Here is a 23,882-nt window from a genome sequence, read left to right as displayed (position 1 = left end):
TTCCCCTTGGCCTTCGGATCCCACTGGCCCACCTGGGATCCCGTAGCCAAACGTCCATATCCCTCCAGCGAGGCTTCTTCGTCGGGGAAGGGCTCTGCCGCCATCCTGGAGCTGGCTGAATGGGACCCTCTGGGAGCCTCAGGAACAGCGGTTCTGTCTCTGCAGATGCGTGGCCATGATGATCCACGGACTCAGGCCAAGCAACGTCAGTAACTTCTACCTGGCCGGCTGCAAGGTGAGAACCATCTGGACAGGGCAGGTAGCTCCTAGGGATCCTGCAAGAGTACCCAGACTCTGGGTCACGCACCAGGCCCTACTCTAACGTATCTACCCAAAGGCACCCACTGAAGGGAGCCAACCTTTTATTTGGCTAAGTGAGCAGTTTCAAAAATCCATTTTATTTTGAAAAGGATATTTTAATACCCCCAAAGTAGAAAAGCTTTGATCTTGTGGGGGGGGGGGGCATGGATAGCACAGCCTTTTCTCACCAAAACAGCCAATAGCCTTCCAGGAGATTCTTGTTGGAGTCGATTGGAATTTGTCCCACCTGGGCCCGATCCGCATTGGGAATAAAGGATGTGCTCCCAGAAAGTGGAGAGCCAAGGAAGACAGCAAGCTGGCCAGGGTGACCGTGTGCCTCAGTGGCTGTGCTGGGTCTGAACCCCAGGCCTCCTGGCTCCAGCCTCCCTCCGTGAGGCTGCTCACGCTGAAACAGACATGTTTGGCCATAATGCTCCGTTCACACGCCGTGGGCGTATCCCGGTGCTCTTATAATAGCATCTAGAAATGTCTGAATGGCTATTTTGTCAAAGATAACTCATTTCCCTCACCGTTACTCCCTCCCTAACTAGAAAGCCACTTGGTGGGTGAGGCTGTGCATTTTGGTCAGTATTGCTCAGGCGCTCTTTGGTCTGGGAGGGAGCAGAGCCCTGAAGACATGCAAAATGTAGTGAGACCCTGCCAAGGTCCCTGGTCCCGCGACACCTTTGCTACTTTCTCTGGACGTTCGTTTTAGGGTCTGTGCTCACGAGTAGCTTTAGAATGCCACCCGGGGTCGGCCCCGGGGGACCTCCATGATGGGTCACTGACAATCCAGAGAGTTCAGTGCGCAGGCCCTGTGGGCGGGCTGGAGTTTTTCCCCTGGCTCTGCTCTTATTCCTGTGACCACACGCAAGATCAGGAACCTGGGAGCCTCCGTTTCTCCATCGGTAAAATAGGGATGATAACGAACAGACCTCACGGTTAATTATTTTGAAGAAAATGTTTGGGCACGTCTGGGACCGGACACTGCAGTGCACAGTTGTAGCCTCGTCGCTGCCCAGCAGAGGGCGCTGAGAGCTCAGGGATTCCTTCATGTGTGTCTTGGCTTTTCTTGCCTTCTCAGTACAAGGAGGAACTGCTCACCACCGCCTGCGAGAAGTGGCTGGAAATGAACTTCGTCCCTGAGGTGGGGAAGGAGATCCACCTCCGGAAAATCCCAAAGGAGCTGCTCCAAAAAGTGCTGATGTCTCCCAGGTCAGAGCTGGTTCCGGGGCGTGTGTGTGCGTGTGTGCGCGTGTGTATGTGTGTGTGTGTGCGCGCGCGCGCGTGCCTTGGGGAGCCGCGCTGGAGTGGGGGGAGGGAGATGCTCCAGAGAGGACAGCACACGCACCCCTACTGGCCATGCTCCGTGGCAGCCACCTCCACCCCAAACTTCTCGTCCTCCTGGGCAGCCAGTGGGGGCTGAAATGTGGGGTACTGTGCGTGGGGGTCCCCTTCATGCTATTCACCCGGCTAAGGACCCTCTGGGCACCCACTGTCTCATTACCCACCTGGTAATTAATTCCTTACCTGAGTAATTTTTTTAATCCTGCCAACACCAATATACATTCATTGTGGAAAATTCAGAGCACAGGGAAAAGCAGGAAAAGGAAAAGAAAAGCTCTCACCCTAATCAGTGTCTGTCCCCAGCCCTGACTCCTCTCCTGCACAGACAGCCAACTGTGTGACCTCTCTGACAGTTTAGGCTACAACCCAACTCTTGGTGCCCCGACCCCAGGGTTCCCTTTGGGACAGCACTTCGCCCTCACTCCCCGCGTGCAGTGAGTCCTACTCCCGGGCCCAGCGCGCCACTACGGGCCCCTCTCCATGCGCCCCTCTCCATGCGCCCCAGCAGCAGGAGGCCAGACCTCCAGGTGTCTCATCTAGACCCACAGGAACCTTCAACTTGGGCTCTTGCATCTGCTCTTGACCCTATTCCCATCATGTCACCAGCCCAAGAGCCATTGGCCCTCCTGATCTGGAAATCCCCACCCCTGCCCCCATCTCACCACTCAGCAGCCACTGGGCCTTCCTGAGACACAGCCCTTCCCCACCCCACGCCCACCCCCACCCCAGCTCCTAGTGCTCCTGGCAGCCCACAGGGACCCTGAGTGTGCCCCTCCCACCCGAAATGCCCCCGTCCTCACTCTCCAACTGACTCACGGAACCCTTCCCAGAGGCTTAGCCTCCTTGGTTATTTTCACTGCTTTACAATATAAATAGCACCCAGGTGACATTACATTAAATTCCTAGAAGTGAAATTATTCAGTTCAAAGGAGTTTCTCTTTGTTTTTATTGGTATTTTTAAGATATTTTAGTTGGAAATAATTTCAAACCAAAATTACAGGAAGAGTATGAAGAACATCTCTTATGCCTGCAACCCTGTTCAGTCTCTGCCCTGTCTGCATCGATAGACACGTGTGTTTTCCTGATACCTTGAGGGCAAGCCATACACACCGAGTTCCCTTAGCCCTAAATGCGTCTGCGTTCATTTTCTAGTAAAAAGAATATTTTCAAATATAATCACAAGGCAGTTATCAACTGCAGGAAACTTAACATTGAAGTAATACCTTCACTCCATTGACCCGGCACTGTCCTTTCTAGTATTTTTCTCCTCCAATGCAGCTCAAATTTAGGTTCACGTATCGCATGTCTTTGCCTATATAGACCACTCCGGGGCTATTTAAAGGATTTTTGATACGCGCTGCCAAGTTACCAAGACTGTATTCCCTTTGGGTGGCTTTCCAAAGGGAGAACTCAGTTCTACTAGAGACGTTAGTGGTACACTAGAAAACGGGCGTTTGCTCATGCTCCTGTGGTAGAAGGCATTCTGATTTCTGAAATTAGATGCAGAGAGATTTACTCCACGGTTCGTTCAGATTCACTGAGGAGCTCGCAGTGTGTGGAGAAATGAGGCTGGGAGAACAGCATTACGGTGTCGAGGGAAACGGAAGGACCTAGAGATGTCAGGAGCCGGGGTCCCAGGAGCAGCCCCCGCGCCATTCCACCTTGCTTCCCGGCTTTTCCCCACGAGGGCACACGGCCGCCCTCCAGGGGAGCAGAAGTTGTGCAGCTGGTGAAACGAAGGTAAACACAGCATCCCTTAGATTTTCCATAACACTGCCCCGCCTTGGAAGGACTCAGCTGCCCCGCCCGGGTAGCACTTAACCAAGAAAAAGGGGAAAGAAAGGTCTGACCACAGCCAGGACATGAGTGATGGCACAGGCGTTAGAAAACACGTACTGGGCAGGAAAAGAAATCAAGAACATGACGTGCCAAGTGTCTAGACTCACACGTTTGAGAAAGCGTGACGGATGCTGCCCCACCCCCACCCCACCCCCCAGCCAGCCCCTCCTGGGAGCTGTCTGCACAAATCGTCCGGGGCACTCTGGGTACAAGGAGGGGAGCGTGCTGCGTGGATGGGGCACGTCACCAGCCATGTGCCTGGAGTGACCAGGCCCCCAGCTGCCTGACTCACATCTTCCAAAGGAAACTCTCCTTGCCCAATTGATGTCCAGGGGCCACCTGCTTTAAAGCTGGAGGAGGTGGGGTGCAGAGGGCACAGGAAGAGGGGGCTTGGGCCACACTGGGTACCTGGTGACAGTTAGAAATTTACCCAGGCTTAGGCTCCACGGACCGCACGTTATTAAGAAGAAACTTTTGGATGAGATAACTTCTACTGACCATTTTTGGGTGTGCACTGTGCCATGGCCACTGTCCCTCTCAGTCCCCACAACCCAGTGCAGTAGGCAAAACTATTGTCCATAGATAAGAGAGACAATGCAAGGCCAGCCTGGACTCCAGCCCAAGCTTCAAGGTCCAAGCTCCCACCCCGGTCACCATAAAATCACCTCGTTTGTTACAGAGGCCAGGGGTTCCCAGCAACCAACTCAGCCAGGACTGGGGTGTCCTGGGAAGTCCTGTGGCCCCACACAGGCTGGGCGGGAATGTCACCCTCCCTCAGGGCAGGGATGGAGCGCCCATCGGCCCATGTCCCCTGCTGTGGTCACGGTGTTTGGGTCTCTAAGTGTTATTGGAACACCATCCATTTCTCAGCCGATGCTTCAGTGTCTGGGCCATTCTCCTTATCCTTCTGAAGTCCCTTTGACCCCATCGTCCTTTGCTTTCCAACATGTCAATAACCTGGGATCATACCCACAGTTTTCCTGACCTCCTGCGCCTCTGGTTTTCATTCATTGGCCTGGCCCTTTGATTTCCAGTTAATATTCCTCTTAGAGGTCGCCACTAGGTTACCCTGTTGTAGTGCTGACATCACCAAAACTTAATTTCAAGGCTGATTTTCTGGAAGCAGAGATCCTTGTAGACCTAAGAGGGTGGAGAACCCAGAGGCCTATCTAGGTCCTGCCCATGAAAGGCTGCCCTGCAGCCAGGGAGAGCCATGTCCCTCCGTGTTTCCACCTCTCCCTGACTTCCTGTCTAGGGTGGAGTCTTGAGGGCTCAGGAATTCCCTAGGAAAAGCCCCTCTGTCCTCTAGGGATGCCTGTCCCAGAGCTTGTCCACTAGCATCTGGAACCCCCGTGGGCCACCCTCTCCAAAGTCATGGTTCCTGAAGCTGCTGCTTCTCTGGTGAGTCACAACAGTACCTACCAGTTACTGAGCATTTGTGCAATGCAGGGCCCTTGAGTGGGCTATCGGGGCTAACCCCCACAGCGGCCCAGAGAGGGGACTCTGTTACAGACATTTTGACCCGTGCACTGGAGATGATAGGAAAGGAAGGACAGGCTCAAGGCCCTTCAGCCTGACAGCTGAGATTTGAATCCATGTCTGAGTGGCCTCACAATCCGTCGTGATGACCAGCCTACTGGTGTGCTGTGCTCCAGCCTCCCTTTTGCCTGATGGATGGTCAAGATCAATAAGGATATTAATGTTGTTGTTGTTTTTTATTGGAAAAAGAAATTTACAGAAGTAGGAGGGTAATACAAAAGCCAATGGGGGCCCTGGCTGCTGTGGCTCAGTGGATTGAGTGTCGGCCTGCAAGCCAAGTGTCACAGGTTCGATTCCCAGTCAGGGCACATGACTCGGTTGCACGTCAGGTCCCCAGTTGGGGGCGCGTGAGAGGCACCCACACAGTGATGTTTCTCTCCCTCCCTTTCTCCTTTCCCCTCTCTCTAAAAGTAAATAAATAAATAAGCAAATAAATAGATTATTAAAAATAAATAAATAAATAAAAAAGCCAATGGGACCCACCTTCCGAATGAACAAAGGGTAACATTTTGTTATAAGTTAGAAAATGGAACGCCACCAATGGAGAAGTCCCGATGCCCCCTCCCAGCCCCACTCCTTGCCCTTCCTCCCGGCCTCCCTCCCTCCCTGTAGACAGACCGCTGTTGGGGTCTTGTGTGAGCCCAGTCCGTGAACTTATAGTCTTACCACATCTACATGCCCCCGCAAGTAGTGCATCGTATTGTTCTGCCAAGGTTTAAACTTCGAATAAATGCTCTCGTAGGGACTGTAATGCTCCACAACTCAACTTTATTCACGAGCATCATGTGCTGTGTTCTCTCCGTGTTGGTGCTTACGTATCTAATTAGCATTGTTAATTTAATCACTGTACAGGGTTCCAGTGAATGAATAGACAGGAGTTTTTTCATTCCCTTCCTAACAGCCCTTTGTTTTATTTTCTTTGGCTTCTTTTTTTTTTGCTACAACAGTCAATGCTGCAGTGAGCATCCTTGTTCATATTTTTTGTTTATGGCTTTCTCTGTGGTCTGTATTCAAAAGGGGGCCTTTGTGATTTATATACAATTTTCTCAAAGAGAGGACAAACAATGTCTTGTTAAAAGCCTTTTTATTTATTTATTTTTTCTTATAAAGAACAAACGCCAGTTACAGCCCCACAGCTCCCAGCAAGCACCAGCAAGCACCAGTAAATGCACCTCGAGCAGCCCGGGGGGCCACCTGTCGGAGGGAAGGTGGGGATCTCGGCGCGTTCTGTCTTGATTAGAGCCGTCAGAGCCCCTGGGTGAATGAAACTGTGCTGGAATGTCCTCAGCATGGTTATTTCCCGCAGGAACTAATCCGTTAGGGCACCGAAGGCAGAGACAGGGCTTTATTTCAACAACTGCCCTTCATCATAAAAAGAAAACCAGGATCCCGATCTGTGGGGCTCTCATTACCCCCACCCCACCCATGTGGCTGCTGGTCCCTTTGGTCAGGTCTCAAAGAACCTTCTGGGCTCAGGATTCCAAGCGTGGGTTCTGCCCCAGAGTCACATTGCTCACCGCCCAGCGGCGGCTGCGTCCCGGCAGAGTTCTGAGTGGGGACTTCATACCAAGCGGCTCTCCCCACCTGCCTCACCATTCTTGCCCAGACAGTGACAAATTTGTCCTGTCTGGCCAGGGTCGAAGCCCACACGTCTGTAGGTGGCTCAGAGACAAATAAGAGAAGGGAGACAGCTCTGCCGCCTTACTGTGTCCAGAAATAGCGTGAGAGGTGGGTGGGGGATATTTCCACCGCCCTTTGGAGTCACGATTTAGCTTGGGTTCCACCCGCCCGGACCTTAACTGGTGGGTGAAGAAGCTGTGATATAGTTTGAGGCCAGGGCACCATCTCCATGGGCAGAGACAGGTTTCAGAAACACTGCAGTGACTTCTTAGAAAATCAAGCCCCTGAGGCTGTTCGAGACGCTGTTTGGGAACCATCCTTCCTCTGCAGAACTGACGTGCGGAGACCACAGCAGCTCTTCACCACCTGTTTCCTGACGCGGCCTCACGCTGCAGGCCAGGTGTGCGCCCCGCAGCCAGGACCCAGCCCTGCGCCTTATGACTTAGGAGCTGCCGTTCACGGAGCATATTACCATGAGCCAGGCTCTGTGCTAAGCGATCTATATGTGTGTGGATGACTCAGTAATGGTCCCCAAAGGCGTCCCCACCCCAGCCCCCGGCACCTGTGACTATGTTAGGTTGCAGAGCAAAGCGGAATTAAGGTTGCAGATGGAATCAAGGTTACTGATTGGATGACCTTGAGAAGGGGAAGTGATCCCGGATTATCATTTGGCCCAATGTAATCGCAAGGGTCCTTAAATGTGGACGGGGAGGCAGAAGAGTCAGAACCAGAGAAGGATTGGAAGGTGCTAGGCTGCTGGCTCGAAGATGGAAGAAGGGGCCACCAGCCAAGGAATGTGGTGCCCTCTCAAAGCTGGCAAAGATGAGGCAGTGATTCTCTGCATGAGCCTCTAGAAGGAACCAAGCCCTGTGTGACCCACTTTGTCCTTCGGACCTCCACTACTGTAAGATAATAAACTTGTGTGTTATTAAGCCACCCGGCTCCTGGCAGTTCATTTCAGCAACGATGAGATTCATGCCATGTGCCACCTCCTGGAGCCTTTACCCCTGTCCTCAGGGAGGTTGCGTCACCATTATCTCCCAGGTAAGAGAGTTGAGGCGGCAGGGCCACGAAGCAGCCTGTGTGAGGGTCCACAGATGGTTTGGGGCAGGACTCAATCATGGCCAGGTCCGACCTCAGACCCAGGGGACCTTGAACGAGCTATTCGTGTCCTCAGTCAGGGCTGAGGCTAGACTGTGATGAGAGAGGGGTTCACCTCTGGAGCCAAACCTAGAGGAGCACCCGAAAAGCCTGTCATCGAGATGGTTTTAGGGCGATATCTGATGATACAAATGTGGGAAACCATGATGCACAAAATGAGGACTGTCCCCACTTTGCAGGATTATTGTGTGAATTTAAATAAAAGAACAGATGAAACATCTGGGGGACACCTGCTCACGACCCGATGGCCATTGTTTGGGGGGCAGCACAGGCTCCCGCACGAGGCTACTGGGGTTCACATCCCAGCTCGCCAGGGACTGGCCCCGTGACCATGAGCAGGTCATTTCTCGGCGCTTTATCTGCACTGCTTGCAGACTCGGGGGTGGTGCCGCTTCCTTCCTGGACTCCCTTTTGACGCTCCCTTTTCTTCCCAACAGCGTGGTTTGTTGCTCTTCCTACAACTTCCTCTTCATCTTCTATTTTGACCAGGTTGTTTACTTTCAGTGAGTTTCATCTCCTGAAAACGCTCCTTTCCTGGGTCTACTTGCAAATGAACCACAGAATTCAGACAGTTCCGGTGTACGAAGCCGTGCTGACATTTTTTAGCAGGTAATATCACTTAGTGTTGGTGGGGGATGCGTCCGTACGCTATATATATATATTTTTTTTTGCGCATAATATTGGGGAGAAAGCATCAGTGACATCATTTTTCATAGCATCGTTCAGAGAGCGTAGAATGCACTTTTCTTTATGGGGCCTGAGAGTATGGGATGCCTTTGACCCACTAGACTCCTTGAAAAAGGGCGGGGGGTATGGAGGTGTTGGAATATCAAGATAATCTTGTGCTTCTGAGAACCTGTTCCATGTTTAGAAGGTACTTTTTTTTATTCAGGAGAAGTACCACACTACACTGACCTTGAAAACTCCGTATTTCAAACATACCTAAATCCAACCGAGTCATCCTCATTGATGTCTTCCTGGGTAGCCTATAAAATTCTGAACTTTCTGGACAAATGAAAACGCATTTGAACATGCAAGGGTTTCATAGAAGTAACCCGGTTCCTTTCGCTCTCTCTTTGTATCAATTCTAAAAGTTGAATGTCTCAACATGTAACTGAAAAATGACAGTCAACGGTATAATAATGAACACCATTATGCTTACTTACTACATGCAGTGATTCTGATGAGCATCTCCTTGTAATCTCCTCGAATCCCTGTAACTGGTTTTATTATCCCCACTTTCCAGATGAGGGAACCGAGGCAGAGATGAACTCTCTTAGCAGAGGTCGTACGTGGGATGAGGGATGGAGTCTGACTCGCACCCAGACTCGCCGAGTCCCGAGATGCTTTGCTGCCCACTCCTAGAGCAGCAGCTGGGATTCCTCTCTGGTGCTGCTCTGGCGGGTTCAGTCCCAGCTCCCCGGGCACAGGGTTCAGAAAGATCCCGAGGCGGCCTCTGGGCTGGGTTAGCTAGCTACTCCTCTTCTCCCCGCTCCGTTGTGCCTGCCTTCGCCTGTGAGTGGTGACCGCTGTGGTGGCCCGAGGCCAGGAAGCAGCGTGGGCTGAGTGTGACAGCGGTCATGTACGCGCTCCGTTGGGTGTCTCCGTAGCCTCTGTTTAACCTGTGTGAGATACGCTCACGTCATCCAAGCTGGCTTTGCCGCGTGGTGGCCCTGTAGCCAAAGACAGTCCCAGATGGCCCTCAGCAGGGCCGCCCTAGACAGGAAGTAGCTGGCGGCATTACCCTCCTGGCCGGGTCTAGGACTCTGCTCCCCCTGCATCAGCCGCCGTGGGCCTCCCAGCGTGGGGAGGCGTGGCCGAGGAGGTCAGGAGGCTCCGGGCCTCTCGCACCTGTGGGCTCAGCAGATAAACACGTCTTCCGCGTGCGTTGGCATAGTGACCCAGTTAAGCCAAGTTTTGTTTGCATTGTTCTGCAGCACTGAAGCTTGTTCGGGAACATCTGCGCACCATGTTAACTACAGAGCCCGTGTTTTTCTGTCCCATTACTTGGAGAAAGCAGTATTCAGTGCCAAAATGATACGTACTTTGCTCACTTGCTATATAATTTGCTTTGAACCCGAATGTTTTAATCCCTCCCTTCCCCTGACACTTTTAATAGCTCAAGAGACACTTTTTCCTGTGAGTCACGCACAACCAGGAAAGTTGCTCTTTGGCTCCAGATCGGGTCTCATACTGGAAACGTCTTAGAACCAGGAGATAGGAAATGAGCTAGAATGTGGGCGATTCACTGGAACTCTGCTTTTAGTGGGAGAGAGACGAGCAGGATCGAGAGAGCAGCGTTTCCCGGGCCGACCCGGGCCGCGGCCTCAAAGTCTCCCCATCGTAGCTTCTCGCTTCCTCTCGACCTACATTAATTCGACTTGGACCCCAAACCTCGCCGCTCCTCACGGCATCTCCCCAAGCCCCCAGTCCTGCACAGCTTTCCTGATTGGAAACCATTTGCACGTTTCCAAGTCACCGCGCTGCCCCAACCTAAGCAGCACGGGCAATACCTTCCACCAGGGCCCACGTTCAATGACCCAAGTGCGGGAGTGAATCCTGACGGCCTGGGAGCCTGCCTGGCTCCCTTGCCCTCTCCTCCTTCCCTCCGGCAAGATCTGTGTCCCCCCGGGACAAAAGATGGGACAGCCTGGACCTCGGACGCTCTTCCGCCAGGGGAGACCCAGGCCCACTCCCAACTTCGAGCACCACGTGGCTCATTTCTAGTATCATGAGTGGTCTTCCTCCTGTCCTAGCTCACTCGTCTGCCCAGAACGGTGGTACCTGTAAGGTGTACCCTTGTCAATGGCCTCCACTTCCCAACCCATGTCCCTGAGTCCCCAGGCTCCTTAGCCCAGGGACCAGCAGCGCTGCCCCTGCCTACCCTCCCAGGGCTCTGCCCCCTCAGCCTCTCCGACCCGTCCCTTATGAGCGCCTGGTGTGTGTGCATGTCCTGCCATCTCCCCAGGTATACCGTGAGCAGCTTAAAGGAAGTTTGCCTAGCACCGGGCTGGACATCGAATAGCAAATCAAATGAGATTCTATCAGACGTTTCCTGTAGTTTAGTTCCCCTCAGAGAGGCGGGTCTTACGGTGCTGATGTGACATTCAGAGACACCATGACTGTGGTGACATGAAGTAACAGGCGTCGCAGACAGAGGTCCATTTGTGTGGATGGGTAGTTTGGTAAAACGGACTAGGAAGCGTTCTAAGGCTCTCTCTAGGCTCCGTGGGAAGTAACGTCTCGGCGGGTTACTGACGTTTACCCCAGCGTGAGAGCGGGCCGTGGTGGCGTCCCTGCTCCACGCTTGCCATCCCTTCCTGAGGGTCCCTGGGGCTGACCAGCGGTTATGCAGGGCCCTGGAGCTGCTGACCCGGTGGGGCTGGTGGCCCGAAGGCTCAGGCCGCAAGAAGGCACCTCAGCTCCCTGTGGTGGAGGAGGGAGCCTGTAGGAAGTCCCGGTCAACCTGGGCCAGAATTGGGCCACCAGAGCAGGTGACCTACACAGTGCCGCGAAGCCAAAGGGGTTGGCTGACCTGTGACCGCTAAGAGGGACATGCCAGGAGAATTTCAACGTGGGGCAGAGGAGTGGATCTCCTGGGAGACAGTACGCAGGCTTGGGAATGAGAAGCGAGGAAGTTGACTCTTTGGCCCAGTTTTTAAAGTTGCATCTGTTGATGAAATCATTTCAATGGCTGAGTGATTTATAAGCTGTCTCCCGGGTCGGGGAGCAGCAGCCAGAGTGGACAGTTTGAGGCCTTCGCAATATGGGACCTTCCCAACGGGGCTGTGTTTTCCTGATGTGGAGGCTCGGGGGCGAGCGCACAGAGAGTAGCTCCATGGGCCCGGTGACCCACAAGGACCGAGGCTGGCTGCTGCTGTGGGCCCCAGCCAGCCCAGCATCTGAAAAGGGGTGAGAGCAGTAATCGAGGAAAAGGAATCAGGGGCGCCTTTGCTCAGCTGTCTTAGCACTATCTGGAGGACAAGCTAGGAGGGAACAGGTTGGAATAGTCGCGTCTCCAGCTGTACCTGCAAGGAACTCCAATCCTCTCCTCCTCTCCCGTGTTCTTCACTGACTTTTTCAGTCTTTCATTTATCCAACAAATATTTATTGCACACGTACTGTGTGCCGGCGACACTGATGGGAAGCTGAAAGGGTAGTTTCTCTACCTGGCCAGGTGTTCAGGAGCATCTTCAAGCTTATTTTTATTGCTGTCCAAGTACATCAGTTTAGGAAGGAAATAGACTCGCACACACACACACACACACACACACACCCCAACACCCGGCACCCACAGCCTGCTTTCCTGGCAATGGTTATTTTAGAAAAACAAAAGGGCTGTCCAGAATTAAAGTTAACATTTCCTTGTAGGGAAAACAAACAAACAACAAAACACTCGCAACACTGTTGCCTCCCTCCGCGGAGGAAGAGTCATGACTTCATTCCGCTCAGCAGCCTGCGGAGTCCAGGAAAGCTGTAAAAACTCACCCGTTGGAGAACAGCCAGACGCAGGCCAATTGTTCACTTTTTAAAAGTATATTTTTTGGTGAGATTTATTTTTATTTTATTTTTTAAAGATTTTGTTCATTTGTTTTCAGAGAGGGGAAGGAAGGGAGAAAGAGAGGGAGAGGAAGATCGCTCGGTTGCCTCTCACACACCCCCAACGGGGGATCTGGCCCGCAACCCAGGCCTGCATCCTGACCGGGAATTGAACCGGAGACCTTTCGGTTCTCAGGCCGGCACTCAATCCACTGAGCCACACTCGCCAGGGCTAAAAGTCCATTTTTAATCAGAGTATAAAATGCACACAGAAGCATGCACAAACCTAAAGGGGACAGCGGCAAGTCCACGAAGCGCACTCGCTTGCCTAACCGGCGCCCAGACCAAGAAGCAGAACCTGACCAGCCCCCGGCAGCCAGAGGCCCCTTCTCTGTCAACACCTGTCTCGCACACCCTTTCACTCTGAGATCTCAGGGGCAGGGCGAGCCATTGCTAGACGTGTCCTGCTTGTCTTTAGTTGATTTATTAGTCATTCAACGGGCCCCTCTCAGACGCTGCCCATGTGGGTCCTAGCCAAGGGCGTGCAGCCTCGCTGGAGGAGATCAATTCCCACACAATCTCAGCTTCTCCGTTTCCCCAACCTCCGCCCTGTCCAAAGCCGGCCCAGTCATTGTGGAGCTGGCCGAGGACTCCTCCAGGAAGCCTTCCAGGGTCTCAGCTGCACCCTAAACGGTTTCCTCCCCGGAGCCTCTCTCTGCGCAGAGAGCACGTGCTGGCTGTGTGGGTGCGCACCAGCTGGGCAAACCCAATGCTCTCTGCCGCCGCGCACCACGAGAGGGGAGCCACCCTGGCGCCGGAGCCGGCTCCATGGCGTGGTGTGCCAAGGATGGGCAGAGGCCATATGTCCCTTGTGATTAATGAACAGCATTTGCAGAGTCACCCGTGAGTCATGGCAGGGAGGACCATGAAACTGTTCTCTCTTCAAATCACTCCACCACCCTCAAGCCCTGGCAACTCCATTGCTTCTGTCCCTACGCATCTGACTACTCTAGGTACTTCAGAGAAGTGGAATTGTAGGGTATTTACCTTTTCTGTGTCTGGCTTATTTCATTTAGCATGGTGTCCTCAAGGTGCATCCAGGTTGAAGCGTGCGTCGGGATTCCGAAATGTATACAGACGGTCCCTGAGTTGGGACTTTTTCACTGCACGGCAGGGTACCAGTGGTGCGCATTGAGTAGAGGGCATGCTTTGAATTTTGAATGCTGGTCTTTGCCTGGGCTCGTGACAGGCGGTATGATACTCTCTCGTGATGCTGGGATGATTTTGCCCAACCACGGGCCAATGTACGTGTGCTGAGCACGCTCAAGGTAGGCGGGGCTAAGCCTTGATGTTCTGTAGGTTAAGTGTATTAAATGCATTTCTGACTTATGACGTGTTGAACTTATGATGGGTTTATCAGGACATGGTGCTATGGTAAGTCGAGGAGCATATGTACAATATTTTAACGCTAACATCTGAAGTGCTGGAGTGTACAGGGCTCTAAGTTTGAGACTGGGCAGGAAGGGTCCATGGCTCCAACAGGTGACAGGATGTGGGAGGGACAAGAGGGTGGCTAAGAGCTGCTCTAAGCCAGAGGAGATCTGGCCTGGCACTGCCTTTCGGGTCTGTGTTACAGGAGGGATTTGTCCCCAGGGCCTTGAGAGCAGGACTCAGAGCCAACCTGAGTGTGCCTTTCAATGTCAAGGGCCTGTAAATTGTCCTCCCTAAATGGGTCACACCCTTGGGGTTTGTTCATGAACTTCAGGAGGCAGAGACCACGGCCTAAAGTTTGTCCCGTTAAAGTTGGTGCTAAACCCAGAGGTCTGCGCACAGCCAGAGCTCAGTGCCCGGGACGTCGCGCCGATGTGTGACCCACCAACGGCCACGCAGAGAGGCCAGCCTCCTCCCACTTTATGGAACATCGGGTGAATGCCAGTGACCCATCATTGATGGAGCCGCAGTGTCTGCACCTAGACAGCTGAGAGGGGCCGGGCTCAGGAGACCTGGGTAGGGTCCTGGCTCTATGACCATCGGCGTTGTTGGGCTCTCAAGACAGGGTGACGCTGATCGGTTCATGGGGATGGATGCACCGAGATTTTAGAAAATCTGTAGCTGAGGCCGCCGTTTTCTTCCCTTGAGATGGCTCATGGCTTGGGCTGGTTGGAGGGTGGCATTGATAACAAAAGCCACCAGGAACCATCCCACGCACTGGGCAGCTCAAGTCTAGGCATTTCCCTGGGATGAGAGGACAGTGGCAGTAACCCTGGCATTGAGGGGTCCCTGCATGCCAGCAGCTGGCCAACCAAGCACCTCACAAGCCCGGTCACCTTCTGGGAGGTACATGTGGCTGAAGTCCCCACTTGACAAAGAAAGAGATCGAAGCACAGAGAGGCTCAGTCCGATGGCTGATGGCCGGCTGGCCCAGGGTTGGAACCTGGTGTGTCTAACTCCAGTGCCCAAGCTCAGGGACCTGGTTGAGCGACAGATGAGCTGACCCGTGACCTCTCCACATCAAGCCACCATCAATGCCACTTCCCTGTGACCCAAAGGGGTCATAAAGTCCAATCACCTTTCTTAACAGAGTTCTTCCCAAACCCCTTGAAAGAGAAGGTCTGTCCAGAGAGGTCCTGGCTGATGGTCTGCTGAGTCCGAGTGCCTCACACAGGAGCACTGGGATTTTGGCTCCCTGCTACACTCCCAGCAGCCTCCCCGCGAAGCTGCAGAGTTGGTGCCTGGGGGCTTCCGGGGGGGAGAAGAAGGCTGTCCTCCTGACTGTCCTGCTCCTCCTGGGGTGACACTGTGTCTAACCTGCAGCTCCAGCAAGCACCCCCTCCCAGAGGCAGCGCCAGGCTGTGGGCACCCTTGCCCAGGGTACGGGCTCATTCCCTGGCACACTCAGCAAGGCTAGGGGACTGGGCTGGGTCATCCCCTTCTGCCCTGCCACTTAGCATGCTCCTCCATTCAATGGTGACAGAGGCTGGGAAGGAGACATACCCAGGCGGGGAAAGGAAGCAGATGAATGTAATTTATCCAGCTAAGAAATCTGCCTTCTCAGGGCACGGCGCCCACCACCAGCTCTGCCTGCCCCGGGGAATGGGAGGCTGGTTCCAGGATCAATAGCCCTGCACTTTGTTTATGCCCGATCTGTCCACCTCCCTAGACAGGTGCCCAGTGGAGTCTAATTAATCACTGAATTAAATCAGTGCATTCGTCTTTGCATCCCTCTTCCCCCACAGCTCTTCAGCACCCCTAACCCTCTCTCCTGGGGCCTCTGCCATGGGGGAGGCCCAGGGGTTCCCAGATGCTGTGAAAACGAATGGCCGCCGGGATGGGTCTGCAGCACCTCCAGCGGGGATGGGACGTGGAGCCAAAGCTGCGTTTAGTCTGGCTGGGACAGGGTGTGATTTGGACATCACTCTTGGCTCATGGAAAAACCATCTAAAAGTGCCTTGGCTGGTCCTCCTGCAGGACCTGCCTTGAAGGAATGACTTTGTGTTTCCAAAGGGACTTGGAAAACATACTCTGCATGTCCCCATACGTGAAGAGTGACCGTTTGATGATGTCAGTTGTTCCACAAGCAGCACGGAGGGGTGTGTGTCAGCGTGTCTGTGTCTTCTTGGGGGTAATCTGGTCCTTAGCCCAGCCTGACCTTTAGCCGCAGGCGGGACAAGCTGGAACTTGGTACTGAGAGCAGCCGGCACAGAAGCGGCCGTGAAGCCAGCGGCTGAAACCAGCTCCTCCAGCCTTTTTCCTTTTTAATTCCATCCCAAAGTGCTTGGGAAGTGCCCCCATTGGCCACCGATTCAAAGGGCACCAATGTGGAGGGGAGGCATCCGAAGTCCCAAGTTCAAGTGCTGGCTGAGCTGTGGTTTTTCAACTGTCAAGTAGAACTGAGGATACCTGCCCCCTCTGTCTGTCCCGTGAGAAGTTGGGGAGACAGACTCCAGTGAGAAGATGTATCGCAAAATCCTCTGTAAAGTAACATCTCTTCCCATCAGTCATTTAAAAAGTATTTGCTGGGCACCGACCATGTGCATGGCTCAGCGGTAGACAGAGAGGGGGACGTAACCATCTGTCTCATTACGATTTCGGGGGGTCAGCCTTCATATAGGCTACCCCACCACTTCTTGCTTCCATATTGCCCCTCCCCTACGCAGGGAGGACTAGGCCTCACCTGTCCGCCCTCAGCTGGTAGGACCGCTGGTGTCTTGGACGTGGCTTTCACTGGCCCTGGCTCATTCCAGAAGGGCATTTTCTGAAGGCCTTTTATTCCTCTCTGTGCCTCTGCCAAGCTTCCCCAAGAGGACCTGCTTTTTGGACCAATGTGTAGGACAGAGCTTGATGCCACTCTTCCTTGGCCTGCGTCTACACAGCATCATCTCAAGTAAGCCCCAGCCCGTGGGAGTGTGTCCTCGGGAGGCTGGTGGGGACCTGCCCCTACCACATGCTTCCAAAGGTACCTGCTGAGATCTGACCTGGTCACTTCTGAGCTGTGTGAGTGAGACTGTGGGAAAGTCACTGTCTGGTCTCAGTTCGTTTGTCTGTAAAACGGTATAAGCTGAGCTTCCATGAACTGTGACAATGGATCATGCAGGCACACAGCTGCCGAAGGCCACAGCACGGCTGCCTTCCCTGGGCTCTGCCTTCTGGAGCAGCGGACCCCAAGAGGACCCTCTGGGGCTGTGCTCCAGAATTGCGCTCCCCAAACCTCAGGCTCTGGGCCTGGGGGAAGGCAGCCGGGACTTGGAAAGAGGAGGGAAATATTGGGGAGCATGTTTGGGGCAGCCCAGTGGGCCACACAGTGAGATCTTCGTCTGAAAGGACATTTGAGAACTTTTCCAGTTATCCAGATAAAATGCGCAGCTCTAAAACCCAGGGGCGGGGGATGGACAACTTTGTCCAAGTTGCTCGATCCTTGGGCAGAGTTGGGTTCGGGGGACTGGGGGACTGTGGGCGCTTTGTGGGAAGTGCTCTGTCATATCCCATTTGGGTCCCCCCACACCTTGTTTCCTGGGGTCCTGGGAGGACCGCCAACCCTCAGCTCCTGACTTCCTCCTTTTTCTCTCTGTAAATGAGACTTCTGTGATTGTCTCATGAATACATCCATTAAAATGTTCCCTTTGTGTTTCTTCCAAGGCAAGGACCTGGACGTGTTAAGGCGCATTAACGTCTACCCCAAGCCCTTGCTGGTCCAGGTTACCGCCAACCACTACCACGCGGTGAGTCGCCCGCTCAGCAGGAAAACAGTTACCACAATGCATTGCTTTTCTGACTTGGCTTTTTCTGGGGGCGTGTTTTGCATTTGAAACCTCTGGGCCTCTGAGGTCGGGATATCTGGATCCTCCACCGGGGGAAGTGGGGAGAGCCAAGCCCAGGAAGGGGCGGAGGGCGGAGGCCTTGGAGCCCAGGTGCTCAGAACGTCTTTCCTGTTGCCCTGAACAGCTAGATGGGGTGGAGGAGCCCCAGCAGACCCAGATACCATGTGTGCTCATTATGGGAAAGTTTCAAAACGCAGAGCAATTGAAAGAAAGAAAGGACATACCAGATATATACCCTCAGATCCACCCCCCAAAGACAGCCATTGCTAACGTCTTACTGAATGCCATTGCCTTTCACTCTTTTTTTAATACACTTAATTAAATGGGCTCATTAGCACCATATTTAATGGCTGTGAACTCTTCCACCAAGAGGATATTCTGTTACCAACGCTACTTTGCCATTCCTTTATCACAGACAATTTATGGTGTTTCTAATTATTAGTTAGTGGTTATAAACGGCTGTATGGTGAACGTATGTGCACATAATGGTGTAGTTTACTGTACTTAGAGTTATTTTCCCATAGGAGATTCTCCAGAGCGGGAAATATTGGCCCCAAAAGGAATGTGCGTTTTTGTTCTCGGTTCATATTAACATGTGGGACCCAGTGACTCTCCTCCCCACGGTAATGAACGAGGGAGCCTCACTTCATACGTGTTCAGCAACGCAGGGCAATGTTTTTTTCAGATCATTTCTGTTAACTGAACGGTGAACAATGGCCTCTCATTTTTTAATGTGTATTTATTCCCTTTCTTACTGGTAAATATGAATCTCTTTCCCTGTGGCATTTCCCCCTGTGTGAATTGCCTATGGAAACGGGTGTGCTTCTTATGTGTTTCTAATCTTGCATTTTTAGGGATGAAGTAGGGCAGTGTTTGAGTTCTGAAGATGTATGAGTCACTAGTTAAAATTCAGTCCAGCTCGACAAATATCTATTGTCATGTGCAAACCACGGAGCTCAGTTCCCCCTGCACGGCAGAGGGGACTCCGTGGAGCCATGCTCCTCTGAGAGCTAATTCAGAACTGTGCTTTGGCACAGCAGGGGAGTGCCGGGGAGGGCCGTGGGGAGACAGGGCAGGCTCCAGGGCTGGACACCTCAGGAAGTCCCCCACTGCCCTCTTCGCGTCCTTCTGACCCTGCTCACTTCCTTCCTTTTACCCCTGTGGCCAGGGTCACGCTGCTGAAATCCAGCCCTTCTCACCCCAGCCTGCAGGTGGAGCTGGCCACGGGGGACCCTCTTTGCCCTTGACCTCACGACGGGGATCATTCTCTGCCCCATGCCCCACACTGTAGTTCCCCAGTGCAACTCCTCGGGGGGCTTTCTTGTTCTTGTCGGAAAGGGACCCAGCACCCAGTAGGTTTTCAGTCAGCACCATGGTTGGGTGAGTGGCTGGATGTAGGGCCCAGAGACGGAACTCTCTCGAGCACAGAGGAGTGGAGAGGACCAATGAACGGATGTGAAGATGGCATCAGGGGATGAGGCTGCCAGTCAGCGGCGTGCGTTTCCTTTCCAGGTGGAAAATGGGGGCGACATGATTCACGTGAAGGATTTCACCACCCAGGCCATGCGAGTTGGGCTGCTCTTCCACCAGGTACTGACCACGGGCCTGAGTGAGGGCCGGCGCCGTCCCCTCCTATGGCAGGAAGGCCGGGGCAGGAGAGGAAGTCATAGGTGTCTCTCTTGCAGGCTTACCCCCCACCCCCAGGGAAATCAAATTTTCAACACAAGAGAGGCCATTCAGTAATCTGATGTGTGCGTCCAAAATGTCCCCACAAAGGTGACCCACGGTTCTGGTTTTCAGGGAGGGAGGAGTTTCCATTCTAAAACCAGGAAAGGCCTGGGCAGGCTGGCGTGAGTGTGTCAACCATCACCCCCACAACACACACGCACACACAGATGCCAACTGCTCCACGAGAGAAACCCCTCCAAGCCTGGGTTTAAGGTTACGAGGGGGAACCTCTTCTGAGCGGCTATTTTGATGGTCCCTAGAATCAAAGTATCCATGGGTTGGGAGGCTCGGCTGCCAGGCCTCTGCGCGCGCATCACCAGGGGAGTGTCTGGGCTGGAGTCTACACTCTGGACTCCCTCTGATAGACACAATGCTCCACGAAACTGCTGCTGTGCTCCGACTTCTTTAAAGCCACCCTGGCAGTGATCTCAAGAGATCTCGTGTTTCTGGGACTTGGGGCCCTGAATCTATCAGCAGAGACTCTGCTCTGGGTCAGGCCTGGATGGGCCAGGTCCAGCCCCTTCCTTTCAGAGACCTGCCTACCTGGACAGGCCGCACACAACTGGGCCCGGGACCCCTTGCCAGGCCATGAGTCCGGAGTGTCTCTTAGGCTTATCAAAATGGAGCAAGATGTTTTGCATTCGAGGTCTGCAGGACAAGGAGAGCAAATGATAGCTCCTCAAGTGCTGTCCTGTAGGGTTTGTGCAGCGGCTACAATTTGGCTTTTCCTGTGCTCACATGGCTGTGTATTCTTTTCTTCTTGTATTTTTTCCCATTACCATTTATCCGCCTTCCATCCTTCTCCCTACCGCCTGCCCGCCATTGTGTATTAACTCAGTTTTCACGTCAGTCAGTGCTGCTGTAGATAGAATTTGTCTCACTATAGCCACTTGCCCTCGAATGCTGAAGATTGATTTCTCTGTCACTTGGCTGTTTCTTTCCCAATTTAGGAATACACAACTTATTCAGAAATTATTGCTCTATATGGATTCTTCTTTGAGATGAAGGGAATAAAAAACGATACTACGTCTTACAGTTTTTACATGCAGGTAAGGGAGGCAGAGCCCCAGGAAGGTAAGTCCCTGAGGCAGCCTTTTAGGTTCCAAATCAATTCATACTAAATTAACAGTAATTGATCAGTCCTTAGTCAGTAACTATTAGGGAAAGTGTTGTGAGCTGGGAGCGAATCGCTCTCGTAGATGGCGTGTCATTTGATTTTTGCCACAATCTGGGGGGGTTGCCATTGTTGGCCCATGTAACAGATGAAGATCTCAAGACTGAGTGTCTTCATGCTCACATGACCTCTACTGGGAAAGCCGGGCTTATAGTCTAGACTCCGACTCCGCATCTGGGGCTCAATTCATCTTCAGTTCCCACATGATGGGCGATGCTTCACAGAGGGTCATTCTCCCGTGGAGGTAACATGATGGGCCCACAGGAGAGAGAGAATGGTCTCGCATAGAGTGGCAAAGCAGGGCAGTGGACTGGACACCAGAGAAGTCAGGAGGGTGAGTGGCTTTGCTTGGGTGTCCGCCTGGGACTTTCAGCAGAGGCAGGAGAGCGCTGTGTTTAAGAGCAGAGGGTCTCAGGTCAAATGCCTGGCCAGCTGTGAGACCTTGTCAAGCCCATGAACTTACCTCACTGGGTTGTTGGGAATATTAATGTATTAATTTGTGAAAAGGGCTTAGGACATGGCCTGACACATAAAGCCCTCTATGATGATGATAATGATGATGATGATGATGATGATGATGATGATGACAATGACAACTGTGATGAGGGACCACTGTGTTCCACTTAGGATTTGCCTTATAAGTCTCTAAGACTTCAAGCTCCTTGAGAAACTGTATTTTATTCATCTTTTTTACTATCGCCACCCATCACAGTACCTGGGACATAGGGGAGGTATGTTCGTCTCCTGCATGGATAAATGAATAAATGCAGCAGTGAAGAGACCTAAGTTTTAGTCCCAGCTTTGCCACTGCCTCATTGTGTGTCCCTGTGCAAGTCTCTTCCTTGGACAAGTTCTTAGTCCTCAGGGACTCAGGCACTTCCCTCCCTGTATCAGGATTTCCCTGGATGGAGGAGATGGATTATGTAACAACACCAGTCAGAACACCCATGTGAATAGTAGGTTGGATTTTAAATTCGGGCAAAGCAATGGGAAGACCTTCCAATTCAATCAGCTTGACTTCATGACGCTTCTCTGGGTTGGGCGGACGCCAGCCCCCGGCCAGTGGTTTGCAGATGACTCAGCAGTGGCGGCGCTCGGGGATCCTGGGGAGATGCCTCGCGCACACCACACACACGACGCAGGAGGGTCAGCGTGCCAGGAACCGGCTGTCGCTGACTCTAGGTCACCCCCTGTCAGCTTCACCTAAGGCAATCCCCCTCCTTGCAGAGAGTAAGTCACACGGACGTGGGAGTCCCCTCCTCGACCTACAAGCATGGCCCCATTAGCCTGAGACCGGAACGCTTGGTCAAGTACGAGATCAGAGCCCAGGTGCTAGTGGACGGCGAGTGGCAGGAGTTCAGGACGAGCCAGGTCATGCAGAAGTTCCGCCTCGTCGGGCCCTCCCGCAAAAGCCAAGTGAGCGTTTGTCTTGTCTCTTCTCTTTTATTTCATTTTTGTTCTTTCTCACCTGCCCCTCTTGGGGGAGGGGTGATGCCTGCCAGTCACTGGCTTCACATCTCCAGGAACCTACAGGAAAAGCTTGCTCAATTTCTTAAGGCTTAGCACCGTTTCAAATAATGCTCAATAGAAATCTCCTGGAATGGGAAGCTGGGGATACGGAAAAATGTCACCCAGGTCACATTGCCTGATGGGAGTCACACCAGATCCATTTTATAAATGTCAGAGGGTGTTCTTCTGGAGGAGGGGCGGTTTGGTGGGGTGTATTTGCTCCCACCACCTCCACTCTTGACTGGACATCACCCGTCACTTCTCCTGAAATCCACGGCCTGGCCCACCTGCCCCCACGGGCCTCACCAGCACCCAGGCGCATTCAGTGCCTGGCCTGGCTCCTGATGGGGCTTGTCTGTAGTCCTGGGAGGAGCTTGGGGTTGTGAACTCGGGGATGTTGGGGACCTCCCATGCTGCCCTTGTGGGGAATGGGACCTGGCCTGCAACCAGGGAGTAAAATTCTCAGCGGCCCTTTGAAAAGTGCTCAGGGCTGCGTGTCACCCAGGTGAGACCAGGTGTTTCGTGGCAGCACCCAGGTACCAGCATCTCTGTCCAGGCTTCCCAAATTATGCTCTGTGATGTCAGCAATCAGAAGAATAACGTCCTCTGTAGAGTCGGGAGCAGGGGAGGCCGGGATGCGGACCGGGAATTCTGGAAGGGTGATTCCGAGGGGCCTGAAGTGTCCTTGGTCATAACCAGGGTGGTGGCCACACAGGAGTGCTTACTTGTGAAAACTCATCGCGCGGTCCCCTAACATCTGTGCACCTTATCGTGCCTAGGTTATACTTAAAGGTTTTAAAGTGTTTTAAAGGCTTTTTCTAGATGACTCTACGGTGTAGCAGGAGTGAACATCCTACGTGCTCGTGAGGCCCCCCCGCCCCCCTTGGGGCCGCTGGTGATTACCGTCAAGGCCTCATTTGCTTAGTTTGGTTTCACCTTTTAGGTCTTGAAAATCCAAACTGTGGGCATCCCGATCTACGTAAGTTTTTCATTCATCTTCCCAGCATCTTGATGATTTCGACAATTTCCCGAAGAATCTATGGGGTTGTTTCTTCTTCCACTGGCGTGAATCAAAGAAAATAAAGTGGCATTAAAGGGACTACTCAGGCACTCGGCTGACTTTCCTTGTTGGTGGTGGTCTCAGGACATCTGCCCACTGTCTCGGTCTTCTCGAGACTCAGCTGCTGGGGGGCTGATAAACAACCGAAGGGTCTCCCTCACAGTTCTGGAGTCTGCAGGTCCGAGACCAGGATGCTGGCAGAGGCAGCCAGGCAGCCTGGTGTCTGCTGAGGGCCCGCTGCCTGGTTCAGGCGGGCCAGCTTCTGGCTGTCCCCTCCCAGGGCAGAGTCCGCTGTGAGGACACCGCCCTCATGATCGGAACACCTCCCCAAGGCCTGTCTCCTGATACCATCACTGTTGGGGCTTCAGTTTCAACCTGTGAAATCTGGGGGGGACACATTCATACTGTAGCACACACATTTGTATTGTTTCGGGGGGAAAAGCACCAGAGTCCTGAGTCCATTGGCCATCATTGACCCCAAAACCGCTGGAGCCCCGCCCTGATATCTCGCAACCTCGGGGCTCTTTGATGGGAGCAGGAGCAGCAATAGCCTGCTGGCCGGGTGGGGGGTCACACACCTGGCCGTGGTCCCTGGCAGTTTGGGCTCAGCCAGAGCAAACGGAGGAAGGGAAGGAAGCAGTTAGAAGGTTGAGGGAGGCTGAGTGTGCTGCCTGTTCTGCCATTTCAAGTGGAACGCTGTGCTCTGGAAAAAGCGAGGTAAGGACATGATTTCCACCTCCTCCTTACA

The 23,882-nt window shown here is 53.1% G+C and overlaps 1 protein-coding gene across 1 annotated transcript in view; it reads left to right on the top strand.

Annotated features, from left to right (window-relative positions):
* The window catches only part of BTBD16 (BTB domain containing 16), a 29,508-nt gene extending 6,332 nt beyond the window's left edge, over positions 1-23,176 (top strand). Inside the window, exons 5-13 of the mRNA XM_090279444.1 lie at positions 166-235; positions 1,385-1,515; positions 8,296-8,415; positions 16,638-16,729; positions 17,482-17,564; positions 19,176-19,253; positions 20,342-20,440; positions 21,793-21,981; positions 23,018-23,176. Of these exons, the coding sequence (XP_090135570.1) occupies positions 166-235; positions 1,385-1,515; positions 8,296-8,415; positions 16,638-16,729; positions 17,482-17,564; positions 19,176-19,253; positions 20,342-20,440; positions 21,793-21,981; positions 23,018-23,086 (931 nt within the window). The 3' untranslated portion in view covers positions 23,087-23,176. The remainder of the gene's footprint in view (positions 1-165; positions 236-1,384; positions 1,516-8,295; positions 8,416-16,637; positions 16,730-17,481; positions 17,565-19,175; positions 19,254-20,341; positions 20,441-21,792; positions 21,982-23,017) is intronic.
* Positions 23,177-23,882: the final 706 nt, after the last annotated feature.

This window comes from Furipterus horrens, unplaced genomic scaffold, assembly GCF_987537825.1.
Source record: "Furipterus horrens unplaced genomic scaffold, mFurHor1.1.pri manual_scaffold_5, whole genome shotgun sequence".
NCBI classification, from domain to species: Eukaryota; Metazoa; Chordata; class Mammalia; order Chiroptera; family Furipteridae; genus Furipterus; species Furipterus horrens.
Note: the sequence above shows the minus strand (reverse complement) of the source record. Positions and strands in the feature narration are given on the sequence as shown.